Here is a 20,490-nt window from a genome sequence, read left to right on the forward strand (position 1 = left end):
GACTCAGCCTTGGAGATCAAGTTGCTGCCCTCAGTTGTGTTGTTTTCTTCTTGTACCACCTTAAGCAATTCCTTTTGACTTCCCGTGGCTCATCTCTTAGTCTATAAAGTGAAAGAAAGGATATTTGCTCACTACTTACCAGCTTTAGGTCTTAGTTAATGATTCGATTTGTGGAGCCCAAAGGAGGGAATATAAAATTAAGCTTGCTGCTCAGCATCCTATGGCTGTGCTCATTCTACAAGGGGCAGCAGCAATAAAAAATAGGGAAAAATATTTCCCTAAGCAGTGAAATGAGATCGAGTTCAAGAAGAAAAAACCATAGCCTACCAAGTAAAATAATGCCATTTCTGCATAGGCAGTTCTGCAGAGGAAAACAAATGAGAAGTGAAAAGTAGTCCTTTTGCTTCCTTCAGCACAAAGGTGGACGTGGAATCAACCCACCACAGCTCATGCTCACGTTTTCTTGCAGACAAGATATTTCACTCTTCCAGCTTTCTCATCACCCTGTTGCCATAACTATATGGGGAGTACATAAAGCTATCTGTACTGTTTAAACCCTCACATTTTGACAGAAAATTGGATGATATGACATGCTGCCTCCCAGAACCGGCGCTGTCTATCACCTTGCTGCTAATCTCTGTGATTGGTGACCTGCAATGTAAGTCAGCTATCAAAGACCACCTGTCCTTTTTGCTATAAGCGCCTCCCAGCATATCGCTTTGTGGTGTCACACTCCCTTGTCTGGTTTTTGATTGATGCAAGTTTCTCTTTTGAGCAGTGACTCAGAAAATAAATCATACCCCTTGCCATTCATTGAGTGCGATTCTGCAGCACAAAGCTGGTGTGGTTAATCAAAGCTCCAAAGAGCAACAAAAACCAACAGAACTGAGAATGAGGAGGAGAGATATAAAGGATAAAACATCATAAAAAGGATTGTTTGGGAGCCAACCAAAGCAAAAGCAAAATAAAAAGTGCTGTAAATAAGCATTACATTTGCTGCACTACTGCACCAGAACCAGAAAGCTGATTTTTTTGCTCCACTCCCTGACATGTATGCAGGGATGTGAGAAGAGTCCCACACTTCTGAAAAACATAACTATATCAAGGAATCTGATTTTACAGGCTTTTACTTCCAAGTAACCCTTTCTGCGGTCAGTGGGATTTTTCTGAGTAGAATAAGTAAAGACAGAAGGATGCTTCTGTTGTGAGCTGCACTCCAGACCAGTTTGTGGTCCAGCTGGAATTGGACCCCCATACACAGAGGGCTGCCAAAAATAGGAATGGCTATTGCAGCTAATTGACCTTAAAGTAAAAATTTAAAAAAGGAAAAAAGGTGAAAATTTATATGTTATGCAGACAGCAGTATGATGAAAGAATCAAACAGAACTAGGACAAGAAAGCCCTTTCCAAATATAAATTATTCAGAGCAGAAGGGTTTTGTGCTGTTATAGAGGGAGAATGAACACAGAGATGGAAAGGTCCGTATTAGAAAGCCTGGTTTCTTACATCCAGTCCAGCAAGTTTATGGAAGCTTTTAAAATTATGAGGAGCAATCATGAGCTAAAGATGGAAAGAAACTGGTGGTTGAGTATGTAACTGAGACGAGTGTGATTCTTTGTGTTTGTCATGTGCCAGAGAAGTCAGGAAAAATGTGAGGTGTTGATGGCAAAGACAAAATTGTAGCAAAAGTAAAATCTAGACACAAGGAGTAGCAGATGAAAAATAATAACCCACCACAGAAAAGCTATGAGGCAAACTCTCTGACAACACAACTCCATTGAAAGTAAGGTATCTAAACCATCTGGGAATTGGACCATAAAACTGAGATGACAAGAACTGTATGTCCATAGAGAAATGCTGGAAACTTACTTAAGTCAGGTAAATGCAACAGTTCAGTCTTTTAAAATAGCTTTAAAAAAAATCTTCATTATGTTTTATGGAGGTAACCTTTCTATTTGAAAAGTCAACCCAAGTTGTGAGGGAGAGAGAAATAAAAAGTTGAGAAGAGTTAAATTTATAAGGACATGAATGAGTTGGGAATAGGAACACTGTTACAGAGGAATGTGCTTATGGATGGTGCAAATTTACAGGGCTATTTTTGATGAACTGTAGGAGAATTTTCAGTTTTTCAGCACCTTTCCTTACAAAAAGAAAACCCTTCATCTGGTGGGAATTCAGTCAATTTCCTCATGGTTTTTTGTCATTTCCTAAGTTGCAAGGTTACTAATGGTAATTACAGACCCTGTTTGTACCTTGTGGCTCTAGCAGTGCAAAAAGGCTTCTTTGGCACACGTTACTCTCCTGCTAGAGGGGTTTTAAAGGACCAGCCCTAGACAGGAATTACTACAGTGCTTGGGAGCAGACAGAAACCACCTTTCCTTGTTTCTTTCTTAAAGAGTAACCACTTCTCACTCACATTCTGCTATCTTCATCCCCCATAACAATAAACCACAATTTCAGTGTTCATTAGCGGCTCTCAACACTGGGCTTTTGTGAAGGAGCCTGTTTTAAGGTGTTATATTCAAAACTATAACAAACCTGCTCCTTCTAAGGTTTTCAAACAGAGATGCTATAAAGGAGACAAACAGATTCAATACCAAGTGTAAAAAAAGTGACACTTTTTCAAGACAAAAAAAGCTTTTTTTAAAAAACGGGAGATGGCAGTGCACTGAAAGGCAATCAGATGCTCTATTTCTTTTATTTCTTTCTGGTGTGAAAGCACCAATATGTTTGATTCAAAGCAAAAAATCTCCCAATATTTGGTAGATCTCTTGCATGCTGCTATTGTTCTATAGCTCAATGCAATCTCCTTCACTATTGCTTCTACATGCAGTCCTTAGTTTTGTGCCCTTACTCTGCAATACATTTAACATGTCTGTTTTGGCCGGTGAGTAATCCCATTTGCATTCACTGTATTGCATTTACCTGAATGAATTTAATTCAAAGAGTTTGGTGGGTTTAAAAACATGTTTGAAGACAAAGTGGTGCTCAAATCTCTGTGGATCACTTAGGTAAAGCTTGTTAAAGACACTCCTCCTTTCCCCTCTCCCTCCCTAAGTGTTCAATAGTTTCTATGCATTTTGCTGACAAACAGAATGTATGAACTTGGTCTGCCAGTGTCTCTGGAATAGACTGAAGACAATTTTTTTAAATTTTATTTTATTTTTTTGTCATAGTAGTGCCTTAATTCCCAGGAAGAATGCTACAGAAGCCATACAAGGTGTTGGATTTGGGGTCTGTCATTGCAAAGTTGGTTTTGGAGGTTAAAGGGACAAAACCCTTCAGCAGTTCTAGCACAATCAGAATTGCAGAAACAGGAGTGTGTCATGGTTTGACCCCACAAGGGTCCCAAGAGTGTAACCCTGCTTCTTCTTTGCCCAGCTGCCAGTTTACCTCACAGCCTTCCTGTCGTTCTTGCTTCCTCCTGCAGTCTGTCTTCAACAGTATTTTTTTAGTTGTGCTTGTGCCAGACAACTTTTCAATCAAGAAATTATTAATAAAATGTTGTCTTTAGGCTTCAGCATTTCTATTATGATTTGTAGGTTACCAGAACCTGTGCTAGGGGTCTTCCATCCTTCACACATCCTTAGTTTAAAACCCCTCAGTTTTAAAACCCACAAATGCTAGGTTACACCACGTCCCTTTAAACTGACCTACAAAGCTCACAGCACATCCATCCTCAACTACTGCACCATAGCAGTGTGAAGGCAGGTGTAGATTAGGTATTAGGAAGAAATTCTTCCCTGTGAGGGTGGTGAGGCACTGTCACAGGTTGCCCAGAGAAGCTGTGGCTTCCCCATCCCTGGCAGTGTTCAAGGCCAGGCTGGATGGGGCTTTGAGCAACCTGGTCTAGTGGAAGCTGTCCCTGCCCATGGCAGGGGGTTGGAACTAAATGATCTTCAAGGTTTCTTTCAATCCAAACCATTCTAGGATTCTATGATTCTCTGAAATCCAGGACACAGCATCTGAAGCAGGGCTGGGATCTGAGTCATGGACAAGTAAGATTTCATTAGTACATTCAGGGTTTAGCTTTTCAAGAAAGAAATGCCAACTGAATGTGATTCAGTTTTTGCCATATATTTCCATATGTATTTGCTGTGAAAAAGACCAAGAACTGATAGGTTCTTTCTGAACCTTTCGCTTTCCGTTTTTAAATGCTGATGGTAAACAACAATATCCTGGAGTGGCATTTAGAGAATCAACTTCTGTTCTTTAGCAGTCAGGAGGATTCAGTTTCTGAGAAGCTCAGCTCATAATTACAGATTTTCTATGTTTAGTTTGCGTATTTTATCATTATTTTTCCTCATAATCAAGTTCAGATATTAAAAACCATGTTTTTCCATCTTGATGCAAGCACTTACCTTTATTTTTTCTGTGTTTTCTGTCACATTTAATAAACTTGAAGTAAAAATACCATTTATTAGTTAATTTGACAAAAATACTTGTAATATGTTTTATTTCTGATATCTGTTTTCTCTGTGTGCAGATATGTATGCTTGTATTGCAGTGCATATATACATTGGTTTTTCCACAGAAATGAATCCCAGGCCATGTTGTTACATGAAGCAGAACACTATCATTTATTTACACTTTCTCAGCTCTGCTTAAGGTCTAATATATTTCCAGCTGAGTAAAGATGAGCCCTCTGAAAAGGAAGACATTTTTATGCAATTTCTATCCACATCTCACTCCTTCATTCTTCCTTTCTCCCTCTCCGTTCCCACTTGCCTTCTTATGCCATCTCAGTCTTTTGGCCATACATTCTAACCTCATGATCTGTGGAAATATTTTTAAAACCACAGGACAGCATTTTTCCAAAGCCCTCCAATAGCCCAAATAGAGACATTTCAGCATTACCTGATTTCCAAGAGATTAGGTGACTGTTGAATACATGCCTCCTCAAGGTGTCTGAATCATTTCCTATTGAAAGAAGACACACAATATCACAATCAGTTTCAAATTCCCAAGTGTATGCCTAGTTCAGACAGATGCAGGTTGCTGCATATATGTATCCTGTTAGCAGTGGCAATTATTAAATGAGTCACACATAATTGAGACTTATTTTTTATTGGTAATTGTTCTAAGAGAGTTTTTCTGCAATCCATTAAGTAACATCCCTTTTCTGCAGTGTAAGAATGTATAAAGAAGGCAAATTAGCCGTTGAGTGCCCAAAGGCATGACATTTTTTAATTTTCTCTTTCAGGTTATTCCAATCTGACCGCCACACAGACGTCATTATTTTAATGTTGAATATTCAGACAAGGGTGCCATGGATGTAAAAGAAAGGAAGCCGTATCGATCTCTGACTCGGCGCCGTGACACTGAGCGCCGCTACACCAGCTCTTCAGCTGAGAGTGAGGACAGCAAAGCACCCCAGAAGTCCTACAGCTCCAGCGAGACCCTGAAGGCTTATGATCAAGACTCCAGGCTGACCTACAGCAATCGGGTCAAAGACATGGTGCACCAGGAGGCTGATGAATTCTGCCGAGCAGGTGGGTGCTTCTCAGCAGATGCAGCTGTAAGCAGCATGAGGGAATCAGCTGGGAGCCGGAGCTGGGTGGGAGGCTACCTTTGAAAGACTCTGAGGCCAAAAGCAAGATGTAAGAGAGATTTAAAGAGAGCAGCAGAGATCACCTTCATTGTATTGTACAAGACACTGTGCAGCCCAGTGTCCTTAAGTGGTGCACCCATATCCCATGTTCATTAGCACTTACTAAGACACATTTTCTATGTCTTAGTCTTTCTGTCTGCAGCAGCACTTTGCCACTTCTCACCATGAGACTAGAATCCCCTGTGCACATGCCATACGGTACTGACATGGCATGGAATGTTCCTGCCTGCTCAGGAACTGTGTCACATGTTTGCTCTGTCATGAAGGAAGTCAATGAGGATGCTGAGGCAGGAGGCAGCAAGTGGAGAGTTGTCACTGTCCACACTGTCCATCTGGTCTACAGCAAAACCCAAGAACCCTGGAAGAAAGGAGACAACTGAGCTCCACATGAATGACCCCTCTTGGCATTGCACATGGCCTGCAGGCTTTAGGTTTGCCTTGGGGACATGCTTCAATGTTAAAGGAGTAAGGAACCTCTTTAGGACTTCAAGGAACCTCTTTAGGAGCCCATTTAGTAATCTGAGTCCCCGTATCTGTGACGATGTGGAGTTTCAAGAGTCACCGCAGACTCCACAGTTCTAACAGAGATTCCAGATACCCTGAAGCCAGTGCAGTTACAGTTTTCACTGCTGTTATTGCCTGTATGAGGTAGATTTCTGTTCCCTACTATAAGACCCATCTTCATTTTTCTGTAGAGATGTAGTTCAGATTCCAACCAGGACTTCACATAAATTGTTTTTAGAAGTCCATCAAGAAAAGCATAAAATGGTAAAGTGAATCAAATAGAGTAGGCAGCATTCCAGAAAATGGACATAAACTAGCTGACCCAGAGTACTCTTAGCACATCCTCTGCAATTTAGAGAAGCTGATTCCCCAAAAGGAATGCATATAATTAAACTCATTAAACTTGGGGGCTGCTTGATTTCTCCTCAAAAATCATGCACGTGTGGTTTTGGTGCAAGACCCATCTTCAAGGCACACACAAGCAAAATGATTTGCTGAAGTATCTTCATGCATATGGCTTTGTTGTTTGAGTTTCAGACTAACTGCAACAGGCAATAATCAACAAAAGGGTCAATAGCTGATGTAAGTAACACTGTGATATGATGAAAGCAGTTTCCCTCTTAGCAACTCTGAAGTACTTCATCCCTTCTAAGGAATGTATGGCATTATAAAGAAAAGGAAACTTTTTAGGTCATTGCATTTGCTTACTTCGTACAATATATTCACCATGCAGGATAGATGTGAATTAGTCCAGGTCAGCGGTTTTCAACTTGGAGGTCCATGAGGCCATGCAGATCTGTGGACTTCTCCTAAGAAGTCCACAAAGGATTACTTTTCTTGAAAATCCAGTCTGATGACAGGGAGTGTAAATTTTCTATACAAGCTCATGCTTCCCTAGGAAAATTTTGAAGGTACTGAGAAATAGTAAAAATGATTGGTCAAAGTAGCTGAAATTCATTGAAAAGTTAAGATTAACCATGTCAGAGCACCAGTTCTGTTTCTGATAAAACTCTTACAAATGGCTCAACTTAAAGCTTTCTCCCAGTTTATCCTGAAGGTTTCAAAACTGGCCTGAAGAGTGTTAACAATTATCCCAGACTTTCTGTGCCACATTTTCCACTGGCAGTAAGCCATGAATGGACCTCTCTTTGTGATGCTGCTTGGCTTCAGGCCAACTGAAACCAAGCCTTATTAGCCTGCTTGACATCAACAAGGCAAAGTGAATTTCTCTCCTGCATTGGTTTGGAAAGCAGAGGAGGGAAACATTTCAAATTGACTAAATAAATTCAGTAAATAAACAAGTCAGCATTTAAATGGTTTTAGCTAGAGTGAGTGTCAGCAAATGTGCAAGTCAGCACAGGAGAAAATAGACCAGATCTGAATTTAAAAGTCTTGGATATTTATTATCCTCCTTTTATTGACTTGAGTTCTTCCAGCTTAAAAGGCAACAGTGAGCATAGAATATGAAAATCAATGCATCTGCTGCTGTTTATTGCAAATAAATTTGATTTTGAGTTAATTGTAGCAGTCATTTTTCATAATTTATGAGCTGCTGTTGCTGGAGAACATCGGTCATGCTGCACATTGATGTGCCTGATGATGCTGAGTGTGGCTTCTTTCAGGCAAAGGTGGAGCTAGGCATCAGCACTCAAACACGTAAGGAAAACCAAAAGATATTTTTCAGTACTCCATAAGGGATTGTTTAGATGGTTTAGTCTAGTTTTGACTTACACATAAGTCAAAACTAGAAGAGAAGAGCAAGGTCTCTGGGGAGATACTGCTTCCTAGCATTTATAACTTAGGGCAAGTTTATTTGCTTCCTTCTGCCATGAGAATGTAGAGGACAATCTCTCAAACCACTTTGTAATCATGTTAAATGGATTACTTGGCCACAAGCTTGCACTGTGCTTCCCAAGCAAGGGTCGGACAGAGGTGTGAGCCCCAAGCAACCTCTTCTGTCCACTCTGTCTAAAAGCTTTAATCTTGTTTGGTCAATTAAAAAGGTGTGAAGTTCATGAATCCTTTATGCAGTTGGAGTGTTGTCATCTGCAGATCTGTAACCAGCTGAACCAGAATTTTCTCCTGCCATCAAGCAGCTCCTTCTCTGAGCTATAAATGAAAATGTTTTCTAGCCCCACTATTTACCTTGCATTCAGATATCTCCTCTCTGTTCACTGTGAGCTATAAAGTCAACTGAATGAAAAAATGTAGTAAAATAGCACCTACTTTTGGCCACCTGTCATCTGATGCATGTGTGCTGTAATATGAGAGACCTTCCCCAATCATCAGGGTTCAAGGACAAGCTAGGATGTTTCCACAAGTATGAAACCATACTCTGGAAAAGTAGAAAACTGACTATTTCTGTTGGATACACATTTTCTACCATATGATATTTGACATCAGCAAATAGGAAACCCACACAGTTGTGGGGTCTTGAGAAAGGAGAAGACAGTAATTCAGTTTTGGATACAACCTTGAGATCCAGACTTGATGAACAGATTTCAATAATGAGTAGTTATGAACTTCAGTGTTCAAAGGAAGGTTTGTGCCTGAAATTTCCAGGAGATCGTGCATTCAGATTTATCTTGTTGAAATATGCCTGAGCTGCAAACTGCTCAGTTCTTTAATCCATCCAAGGCATAGCATAACAGAAGCAGGGGTGCATTAAGCTGTATAAATGCACTGTGCAGCTAAAGGCACTCATGGGTGGCCAAAATCTTTTCGAGATATTCAGGGTTGAAAAGTAAATGCATGCATTAATAAATAAGTGTGGATTAAAATTGCTCTCCCCTGCCTCTTTGTGGAACTTTCCAAACAAAGCGTACTAATATTTGAAGCCTTATTCACATCAATTCAGTCTGATTTCGAAGCTCTGCAGGTAACTAGACATGGAGTCAAGAGTCACTTTTCAGGTCATATTTTTAGTCAGCTAAACAATTGCATCTATTTGCGGCCAAATAACCTCTGCTGCGACTCTATCAGAATGAATAGCTAAATGTGAGTCAAGGTGTGAGTGGTCAGCATGGGGAAAGTGAAATTGCCAAAGGAAATTTAAATCCCCAGTATGTAATTTCAGGGATTTCAATGAGCAGAACTCACTCAAATTGCCTATTGTAGGGAAGTTGTCAGGTGTATGGTAGGACTTTAGATCATTGCATGCCTTATTTTGCTTTTCTCACAAGATTACTTTTTACCTCTCCTAAAGTATTGCACCATTTCTACGTCCGTTTTTGCTTTCAAACTTGATGATTTCATTGAACATGACCTGAGTTTTTGTCAGGTTCCAGAAGCAGGAATCCAGCTGCTTTTTAGTCTTGGCATGTTTGAAAAGAGGTTGTCGTGAGGTGAGGACTGTTGTCTTCTCCCAAGTAACAAGCAATAACACAACAGGAAATGGCCTCGAGTGACACTAGGGGAGGTTGAGATTGGAAATTTCTTCCATGGAAGAGTAGTCAAGGACTGGAACAGGCTGCCTACAGAAGTGGAGGAATCACCATCTCTTCAATTGTTATTAAAAAAAGTGTAGATGAGATGCTTAGAGACATTGTCTCATGGTGGACTTGGATGTGCTGAGTAATGGTTGGACTTGATGATCTTAAAACCTTAATGATTCTATGATTCTGTGGTCTCTTGGTCTCACACTGAGCAAGACCACAGAAGAAAGGTATCATTGGTATAATGTTGCTGTGTGTTACTGTGATGATGCTGTGCCCCACATGAAGGTAGAGGATGAACACTTCAGCTCTTGACTTGTGCTACATATAGCACCGTGCCCTGTTAAAGAATAACCCAGCTGATGAGTTTTTCTCACAGGAGCCAACTTCTCTTTGCGAGAACTGGGACTCGAAGATGTGACACCCACACACGGGGCTTTGTACCGGACCGACATCGGACTGCCTCACTGTGGCTACTCCATCAGCGCCGGCTCGGATGCTGACACGGAAGCAGATGTGGTCATGTCACCCGAGCACCCAGTGAGGCTCTGGGGACGCAACACCAAGTCCGGGCGCAGCTCCTGCTTGTCAAGCCGGGCCAACTCCAACCTCACCCTCACCGACACCGAGCATGAGAATACTGAAACTGGTAAGTGTTGACAATGCATGCAAGTGTCAGCCTCGAGCTCTATAAGGAATGTCTCTTCCTACTACTCCACCTTAATTTTCCTTGGTTTAGTGATGGGGTTTTTTATCAGACTCCATGAAAACACTCTTCTAACAGCCCCAGTCGTGGCCTTTTTACTGTCCTACAGAGTCTTTGTTAATGAACTGCTGGAGAAGCTCCTACTTATTTATCACTGCGACAGAGATCATTAAATAGCTGTAATACTCTCCCTGCTTTTTGCAGCAACCTTTCAGAGGGAAGGCATTTAAACCTCCCCTCCTCTGGCCGATGCTACTCTTATCTTTGCTCAGATTTTCTGGGCAGATAATTTTCTTCTCTTCCTTGCTGGTTCCTTGACAGGGGCCACTTCATTTATGTAAATTGGCTGACTGCTCTCTGAAGGAAAACGATGGCGAAATATTTTTAGAAGCCTTTTTCTTTGTGTGAAATAAAAGCTGAAGGTCACAGATTTTTTTTATCTCTGTAACTTTGTGTCCCCAGCTGCGGGGATTCCTGCATGCCTTTTGTAGGTCTGCGAACCTTTTGGTCAGCAGTTCTGCCAAGCAGTGTAGGAGAAGGAGAGGAGACTTTGATTCAATTGCAACTTGACCCAGAAGTTCATCCAGTCCTATATGCCTTTGCACCTTTAATTCAATTATAGCACAGCCTGCTTCTTGATATAGCTGCTGCGTACAAGTCATTGGGCACTTGTGCTCAGCACAGAAAGCTCATGTGAAATTACTGTATCACTTGTTCTTTTCATGCTTTTTGCCACAGTATTATAGTGACAAATGATGATAAGTTTTCCTCTGGAAGCCATGACAGTGAGACATACACCACCCACATGATTTTATGTTTAACTCCAACAAAATTACAGTTGAAGCTTATTAAGTTTCTACTCGGAGATAATGATATATTAGGCAGAGTTCAAAGATAAATGGCCTTCTGTTCAAAGGATGTACAGAAGAATCTTTTAAAATTATCTTTACCATACTTTTTTAAGATTCTTAGTGTAGTGTCTTACAAGCAGACACACAGTGACAGATTACATTGTTTTCCTTCTGATCCTTGTGTCTTGATGAAAAATCAGAGGGATCATCAGGGTCAATTAAAGTTTTGCACACTCACAAGAAATTGCTAGAAAACAGCCAAAAGCAAGCACTTCCATCCCATTCTCCCCTCTCCAGGCTCTCTTTTGTGCTTTCCATGTGATGTATGAGCAGCTGCAATCTTATCCCATACATTTTTTTCTTTCCATGCCTACTAAGAAAAGCAGTATAAAGAATTTTAGGGGGTTTTTTCCCCCCCGCTGTGGTCTTAACAGAGAAGAATTGCATTATCTGTGGGAGTCTTTTCCCCTGCTATCTCTACATCTGCAAATCCAACTTTGTACCTACAGATCACTTGCAAATGAAATTATATTAGAAACAGCACATTAGCAACTTCACATGCCTTGAAAGGCTTTACTGGAAGTAATCACAGAGGGTGTAGGACTCATGTCAGGTTGGAGACAACCTTCAATTCCTCTTTCCTTAAGTTTAATGTCACACTAACCATTTGTTGAACCATCACGTCATAGCAACTAGAAAAAGGGAAACGAGAGGTGGAGAACATAGAGTGCTGTATAAACGTAGGAGTTTCCTTGGAGCCTAGGCATTTGCAGTCTTAGATGTTGGGTGTTTTGGATGAGAAAGGCTGTATCATACTAAAACCAAAAGTCTGTATAGCACAAATAAAACATAGATTGCTGTGGTGTCCAGTATGTAATAGTACTGTCCATACTGACAAAAAAGAGATGGTGGAACTTGAAAGAAAATATTAAGATCCAAACTGTGCTGGTGGTGAGCTTCATCTGATGCTTACTTTCCTGGGAAGATGTCACAGACATCAGACCATGTTCAGGTCAGAAAAACTGGTCCAGAATAGAGAAAAAGTTCACTTTAATATAGGGACTGCAGTTAACTGGTGGCATAAACATATCCAAACAAATGTTGCAAGGTAGAAAGAAAAGAAGGTTAGGGAAAAGTCTTTTAAGTAGGCAGAATTTGAGCATTTTCTTTTGTAATTGCTTGGCACAGATAAAGGTGTGAGAAACCTTTGTGCACAAACTCCTCCCAGCCTGAGACCTGCTGTAGGAGCAAATGAAGCCTGAGATCCTCTCAGAAGCTTTTTCTGCTGAACGTAAAGGCATTTCCTCCCTCCCCACTCCACATAAGTAGTGTTTCTCTGGGCTGCTAGCTATCACACAGGCTATTTTGAGAAATCTCAGATTTATAGAAGAAACATTTTCAAGAAGACATGAAATTTTGCTAATGGCAATGTAAAGTAACATGATGCTATGACTCAGTTTACAGGATACCTTTATGAGCCAATATTAATTGTTGACAGTATTGATAGAAGTTATAGCCTTTAGCGGAAGTCAATATGGACTTTATGAACCTGCCATCAATAGAAGAGTTTATGGGGCTCATTAAACCAACTTCTCCAATGAAGGTCAAAGTCAGCAGTTTTTATGCTGTTCATTATTTATCTAAAATAAATAATCAGAATTTACTTCTGACATTTGTAAATCCAAAGTTGTCAAAGCATGATTCTGCCAAAACATTTTTTGTGTTCCTAGAAAAGGAGAGGTCTCACTCCCTTAAAAGTAGGTTTGTTTTTATTTCAGGATATTCAGTGATTTATATGTGGTGATGCTTTAAAGGAACAGATATGCTGCTCAGAAAGGACAGTCACAGTCCATCCCTGTCCTTAAGGAAGCCTATGAAGTACTCTGGTTTCATGGCATATTGTAGGCCATAGATCACTTGAACAGGGAGCTGGCATGGAAAGCCATCCATAGCTTTTTTCTAAACTGTTATGAGGTTTTCACAGAATCCCAGAATGGTTTGGGTTGGAAGAGATCTTAAAAAACATCTAGTTCCAAGCCTCTGCCCTGAGTAGGGACACCTTCATTAGATTGAATGCTTCTAGGAGGACGAATGCTTTTGCTAAGTTAAGAGTTTGTTTTCACTAAAGAGTTGAGTTATAACTCTGGTGTTGCCCTGAGCTCACATCCTGCACACTGAAAAAGCCACGATGGCTTCCCCTCCAGTGGACAGTGCATTTCACTTGACCTGGATAGTCACTTTGCACAGTGAGGAGACAGAGGCACAGCTCAAGTTGCTGCATCTTGCCTGGGGACAGTGCCATCATTCTGTATTGCTACTGTAGCATGCACTTTATAAGGCTCGAGGGTTTTCTGCAGCATGATCATGATCTGAACTGGAACTGTGAACTCACATTAATAGTTCAGAACCAAGCACAGAGGGCATCTGGTTCCTGGAAGTCTAGGAGATTTTAGGAGAACTTCTTTCCTATAGTAGATGGCACTATTTCTCAGCAGGACTGATTCAAGCAAAAGAAGTTCCTGAAGTGGTCATTTGGACTGAAGCCTGGAGTTTCCTGGCGGTACCTTAGCTAACCCCAAACAGGATTTGTACTGAGCCAGCAATTGTTTACCATAGAGAAGAGCACACTGAAGAAGAACGAGGTAATGGTCTTCCAGAAATTGGCTTATTTTCCAGCAATTCAGTCACATATAAAAAAACCCAAAAACTAAAAAACAAAAAACCAACCCAAAAACCTTCTAATCATAAGAACATCATCATAAAAATACAGTACCACAGGATAATTTATACTGAAAGGCATTGCTGAAAGGCTCTGGTCCCTCTCCTGCTTAAAGCAGGACTAAGTTGGAGGTCAGGTTGGGTCACTCAGGGCTTTTTTCAGTTACAATTTGAGTATCTATCAGAATGGAGAGGCCACAGCCTCTATATCCTGGTTCTGCAGGTGACCATGTTTGCTGTGAACAACTCTTCTTCTAAGAGCTGGTATGGATTTCAACTGCAACTCATGTCCATTGCTCCCACTGGGCATCTCCAAGAACAGTCTGACTCCATCTTCTGAACATTTCCCATAGCAAAAACAGTTGAAAGACAGCATCAAGAGTCTCCTCATAAACAATTTGAAGGCAGTTTGGCACTGAAGGAGATCAAAGGAGTCAGAGGAACTCCAGTGCGTAAAGTTTTTCAGTGTGAACTAGACAAAGATCTGCTGAGAAAGCTCTAGACTAGATGCTGTCTCGGTCAGAGTGGCTTTCCATGCGGATCTCTCAAGCATCCCTCTTTCTCCAGTTCCAATTCTTGCAGCACTGCTGTGCCTTATTCCTCCGGGGCTGTGCAGGACTATTCAGGCTGGGCTTTTGTACTGACTAGGGGACTCCTAACATATGTGGACATGGACGGTGTTTGTGTGCAAGCACCCATGAACTGGGCTGTGTCTATTTCCTTTCGGTCTGTAATGGAGATCTTAACCCAGATCCACCCAAAATGTTATGAATCATGCTGGTAATCCCTAGACAGATTTGAACTTGAGAGATGGGCAGAAAATGCATAGATATTCCAATACAAAGTCCCTACCCACCAAAACAAAAAAAAAACAAAAAAAACCAAAACAAACAAAAAAAAAAAAAAAACCCAAAAAAAAAAAAAAAAAAAAAACCCAAAAAAAAAAAAAAAAAAAAAAAAACCAAAACAAAACAAACAAACAAAACCCAAAAAAAACCAAGAAAACCCCACCAAAACAAAAAGAAGGGGAAAAAAAAGGGAAAAAAAAAAGAAAAACAAAAAACCCCACCACCACCAACAAAACCGAACTACTTTTTCCTCTACCTTCAGTGTGATAATGAACTTACTGGTTTACTCAGTACAATCATTACAGGGTTACCATACACCTGGGTCAACAGCATTTTTAAAATTGGTCTTTGTGAGAGTGGAGTTGCAGCTCTTTAAAAACAAACAAATAAACAGTACAGCTTTACTTTCAGCTATTCCAAAGAAGCCATTCCAAACTATTCCAAACTAAGGATTTACTTTATTTGTTATCTGGGTTCAGTGTTCATATCCACCAAGGCAAGTAGTTGGTTAAATATGAGAAGGAACAAGAGACAGAGGAAGTAGGTTTTTTTTCCTTAGCAGGACAAGTCAGCCATGATTAATGCTGTAAGGAGTGGTGTGATGTTTCTCTCTGTCATCATCTCTTCCTTGGAAGAATGTGGGCAGTATCAAAGGGCCAAAGGACCTTACAGAAAGGATGATTAGCATCAGATGGCTCAAGACAGTTCAGCTGTGTTGAAGATGCTCAACTGTGATCTATCATGTAAAGAAATTCTTGCAGCAGAAGTGTAGCTGAAGTGTGACTTCACGACACTGAGAGATCAGTAGACATGAACTAAAATTCCAGATCTAACCACCCAGGAAGCCAAAATTCAAGCTGCAGGACCTTTTCTGTCAAATTGCCCTGTACAACTTCTTTTCACAATTCAAAACCATGTGAGAAACATCATCCTGCAAAAACTTCTGCATGCCTTCTATGATTGCAAAAGGGGTTAGTGCTGGACTCCAATCACCCATTTAATGACGAATTGGATATAGGTTTGATCACCCTAACACTTCAACCACACATCTGTGGATCATTTCTGTTTAGGAAGAACAGTTTCATCTCAGGGTTCATTTATCTTTAGCTTCACCTCTGAAAGCACTAGTCAGTGTCAAAAGTAATACAGTGACTATAATAATACAGATATTTACTGGTAAAAAGGTTTAAAAGAACTTTGGACCCACATCCTACAAAAAGGAGTAATTTCCCCTTCTGTCCGATCCCTGGAATTGTTCATGGCCAGCCTGGATGTGGCTGTGAGCAACCTGGTCTAGTATAAGGTGTCCCTGCCTTCCCAGGGCAACCCAGGGGTTGGAACCAGGTGGCCTTTAAGGTTCCTTCCAACCCAAACCATTCTGTGAATTTTTTCCTTTAGTCACTACTGTTCTGGAATGCATTTAAATGAATGCATTTAAAACTGTCAAGCAACAACCAGCTCAATACCTAAACATGCACTCCAAGCCTTACCAACTTAACCAGAAAGATAGTAGATATGTTACAGGTAATTTTTGCTTTCTCATCAAATAAATTGCCTTTGTGAAAAATTCTCATAGGCTGTTGTAAAACTGAAGCACTGTGGCCATCAGGAGCTTTAAAGCTCACATGATAGCTCTGCCTCCTCTACTATCCCAGACTCAACTCTTAGCCATGTTAATTGATATAATTCCTGATTTACAGAGCATTTCTTGCAGTAACCACCACATTCTCTGCTTCCACTGCTTAAGCCATTACTGTTCCTGGAAAGAGTGCTTAAGAAACTGCGTAGGGTTTTGGGACTCAACAGAACTGAATGCTTATGGAATATATTATAAACACGGAGGTACATTAAAACAGGAAATCATTCAAGACAAGTATTTCAAACAAGGAACCCCAAAGAAATGCTGCAATTTTATTCTCTGGGGTAGTTAATTAATATTACTGATGCTTTCATTTATTCAGTGGTGACTGATACAGAACTCACTAAAGCCTTTGAAGGCTCCTGTTGCCATCAACAGTGTTACACTAGATCCTAGGTACATGGTGATCACAGTCTTTTTTTTTTGAAAACAGCATGCCCGAGTGGTGTAAATCCCAATACTTTTGGTTAAATACACCACAATATGCTGCTCACTGCTAGTTTTCCGATAGCCATTTTGGCCTCTTACGGAATCAGAAAGCTGTTCCAATGATCAAGCCACATTTCATCAGCTTTTTCAAATCATTTTCTCCTCAGAGTCTTTTTACAACAGCTAAGAGAGCTTTAGACAAACAGAATTATTTCTGTATGTTTTCCTTATTCTCTTTGGTTGTTGAGAGCTCTTCTCCTGATGTTGTCTATATTTGCAACTGGGTACCGTGCAAGGTAGCTCCTTAATAGCTCTGACTCTCTGCAGAGGAAGGATTTTTACTCAGTTTTCATTGCATTCACCTTCCTGTTTCCCAAATCATGTTGACCCATATCAGTGGCCCAAAGTACAGTTCAAAATATCAGTGCAATTAGCAGTGCCAGAATTACTGTGTAATCTCTGCATTACAAATTATTTGTTAATACCCCAGTTGATAATCCATGGTGACATTTCTTTTTATTACCGTGTTTTGCTGAGTAATTTCCTTTCAGGCTTCATCCACTCCATTGTTAATATTGTTACCGTGGTTGCAGCAACATCATCTCTTTATTTTTTCCTCTGAATTAAACAGTGCATTATAAAGTACTTCCAGTAAATGAGTGTGTGCTTCAGACATGCTTCTTCTGCAAACCATGTAGGCAAAAATGTGATACTCATATTCTGGAGAATTCAGAAAGGAAATTTTTTTAAAAACAAAACATTTTTCAAAATAAGTAATAATTTAAAAAGAATATACTATGAAACTTTATTAAGTTTCCCTTGCAACTTTTTAGTAAGGGAAAACAATAATAAATTAGAACTACCCAGGCAAGATCAGACATGTGCTGTCTGTCATCTTTCACTTGTCTCCCATCAGTTGTAACTTTAATATTAACAACATATTTCAGCCTGGAATAAAAAATTAGCCAGAACCCTTACCACTAAAGATCCATCATTGATTGCAGAAGTTAGTGAAGAACTACATAAAGTAGTAGTGCATCCAGAAGGGAATTTTCACTGATACCCTTCCTTATTTCAGCTTCTCAAAACTCTCACACTGCCCCTTTCCAGGTAGAATTTGCCAAAAATCCCCATTTTAACAGTGTATGGATGTTGTTGGGATATAGCAATTTACTGAAGCCACCTTACAGAGATATTAAGAGATTTGGTGATCGCTTAAAATGAGAAGGTCAGGGGAAGAAATATGCCTTCAGGCTCTCCAGCTGTAAAGATACTAATATTCCTATGAAGAACGTTAGTCCTAAAAAGGAGACTTTTAACTGTATGACCATCAAATGCTACATTTTCCAATGAAAAATGGCTCCCTTGAAGGCTGTTACATCTTCTTTACTTTTGGTCCAACTTTCTAATCACTGACATTCTTGATGATAGATCCCTCATATTTTCTATCCTCTTATCTTTTTTGTCCTTTTTAGATGTTAGTCCTGAGATACTTCTTGAAAGTGAATAGGTGAGTCACTACCTCACTCCTTCACAAGAATCTTAGAGAAAGCTTTTTTACCTGGATGGGACAGTGAATTGATAGGGTTTAGGACCACAAACCCTTATCTCCCTCCACATTCAACCAGCTCCCTGATCGCTGGGTGTAAAACAGCCTTTCAAAATGAGGATGTCACTGCCTCTCAGACAGGATTCAACCCACCTGAGAGTCGATTGTCCCTTTGGTAGCACCACAAAGGGAACCAGCAGCATCTTTGGTTCCCATTTAAGAGGCAAAGGCACCTGATTAATCTGAGTTTGGTACCTCAAGTGCAGCATTAGCACTCAGTATCTTGATTTTGTTTCACAATGAAGGAATCCCCACTGATATCTAGGGCTAATTTATCTCATTGCTGTCATCTTTGTCCGCAGAGGAAAAGAGGTCTTTCCATTGTCTTTTTTTGTTTGTTTGTTTGTTTTTGGTTTTTTGGGTTTTTTTTTTTTTTTTGTTAATTTTATTCCTGTATGATGTGTCTCGTAGAGAATGTACTTTCTGCATTACTGCAGCATGTGAAAGGATGCTGACATTTAAGTCCTTCACAATATTATTCTGCTGTAAAGAACTGCAGTTCAATATAGGTTAGTGTGTAGGTTTTCTGTTGTTATTGTGATGATAGTTAAGCCATGAGGTAGGGAAAAAAGCCTAGAACTCTAAAAACTCATTATTAGCCTTAATATTGGGGAAGAGGGCATGTAGAAACAACATCAACAGGTGAGAATTTACTGTTCTTTGTAGTTCTATGATAAATTTTTGTCCTTTCTTTTGCCACTTCAAACTGCCTTGTCATGGTGATTTTTTTAAGGAAAATAATTGCATTTATTAATATTGCAGGCAAGCTGCCAAGTATTTTGGAAGCAAATCTATGCATTTTTTACACTCTTTCTGAGTGCCATAAATAATTTCTTGTGGTGTGATACACCCCAAGGGGAATAAACCTGTGTTCAGCAGCATGAAACCTGTTATTCTTTTGATAGTAGCTTTGCTTCCAGCCTGGTTTTGGGGTGGGATTTGTGCATCATTGCCAATCAGGAATGGCTGCTGCCATGGACTGAGGATTATGTTCAGGACACTGAGGGCCATCAAAGCTGGCATGACACTGGACATCAGTACTGGAGTCAGGGTGGACCTGCAGCTCAATGATCACTCAGAGCAGATTTTATTTTTAGGGCCTGACCTAAACTGTATTCTAGGCAAACGATTGATCCCTCTGGGATAGATGAAAGAGAAGTAACATGGAGAAAAGCCAAGAATTAGAGGAGATAGTAAATGTTTCATCAACAAGGATGGGGTGATGGTTGAGAAGTCAAAATGGCTGGATATCTACCTTGTGTGGCCCACAGACTCCTGCCTCCAGAGTTAACCAGCTGGTTAAGCATGCAGCAGGAAGCAAAGCTTGTTTCCCAATTGTCTTTTCTCCATTTTTTTCCTTCATCCTCGATCTCTATGGGTCACATTGAGCTGCAATGGGTAGGACATGTCCATTCACCATCCCAGCCTTTCAAAGACATACATTACTCCCTGAAGAGTAGAAGAAATTGGGAAGAAAGCCTGGTGCACCTGGCTTTCAATACCCACTATTGCCTCTTCAGGTGTTCTTCCCAGCTGGGCATTTCCAGATGCTCATGTCTGTATTTCTGAATTCCCATTTGGGCCACTAAATTTGCTTCTGAGTTCAGCACACAGTGTTAGTCCACATCTGGTTCAGTCTCCGACAATGCCCCTTGAGATATCTGGCTTTGTTTCTTTCAGTGAAGATGTGTCTCCATCTATAAGCAGAAGAAAGTGAAAGAGCATGTTATTTTTGGTTTACCCATGCCCAGAGGTGCACACTGAGCTCCAAATAAAGGAAAGCATAGTTTCTGCCATGAGAATTTATTCATTAAAATCTCATTGTTTTATTTCTCAGAGGATTTTGATTAACTTTTAGCAACTTTATTCAATCAAGGGCACTGATTGAAAATGTATTACTGCCCTAATTCTGCAAAGTTTTCAGTGTTTCTTTGGACTGCCCCTAAAAACTTTAATTATATGCTCTTGACAGGTTGTTGTTTAGTTTTCTCTGCCACAGCAAAGATCTTACTGAGTCATGTATATAAAAAGAAAACAATAATTCACTGCTTTTTACACAGGCAGATAGTGACAGGAAAAGGGGAATGGTTTTAAACTAACAAGAGATATAGATTAGATGATATAAAGACTTTACTGTGGGG

General features: G+C 40.2%; 1 protein-coding gene across 1 annotated transcript in view; it reads left to right on the forward strand.

Moving 5' to 3' along the window:
* The window catches only part of TENM4 (teneurin transmembrane protein 4), a 589,520-nt gene that overhangs the window by 245,201 nt on the left and 323,829 nt on the right, over window positions 1–20,490 (forward strand). The window contains exons 4-5 of the mRNA XM_041483687.1: window positions 5,204–5,492; window positions 9,929–10,198. Coding sequence (XP_041339621.1) covers window positions 5,270–5,492; window positions 9,929–10,198 — 493 coding nt within the window. The 5' untranslated portion in view covers window positions 5,204–5,269. The remainder of the gene's footprint in view (window positions 1–5,203; window positions 5,493–9,928; window positions 10,199–20,490) is intronic.

This window comes from Pyrgilauda ruficollis, unplaced genomic scaffold (genome assembly GCF_017590135.1).
Source record: "Pyrgilauda ruficollis isolate IOZ18807 unplaced genomic scaffold, ASM1759013v1 scaffold60, whole genome shotgun sequence".
Classification (NCBI taxonomy): Eukaryota; Metazoa; Chordata; class Aves; order Passeriformes; family Passeridae; genus Pyrgilauda; species Pyrgilauda ruficollis.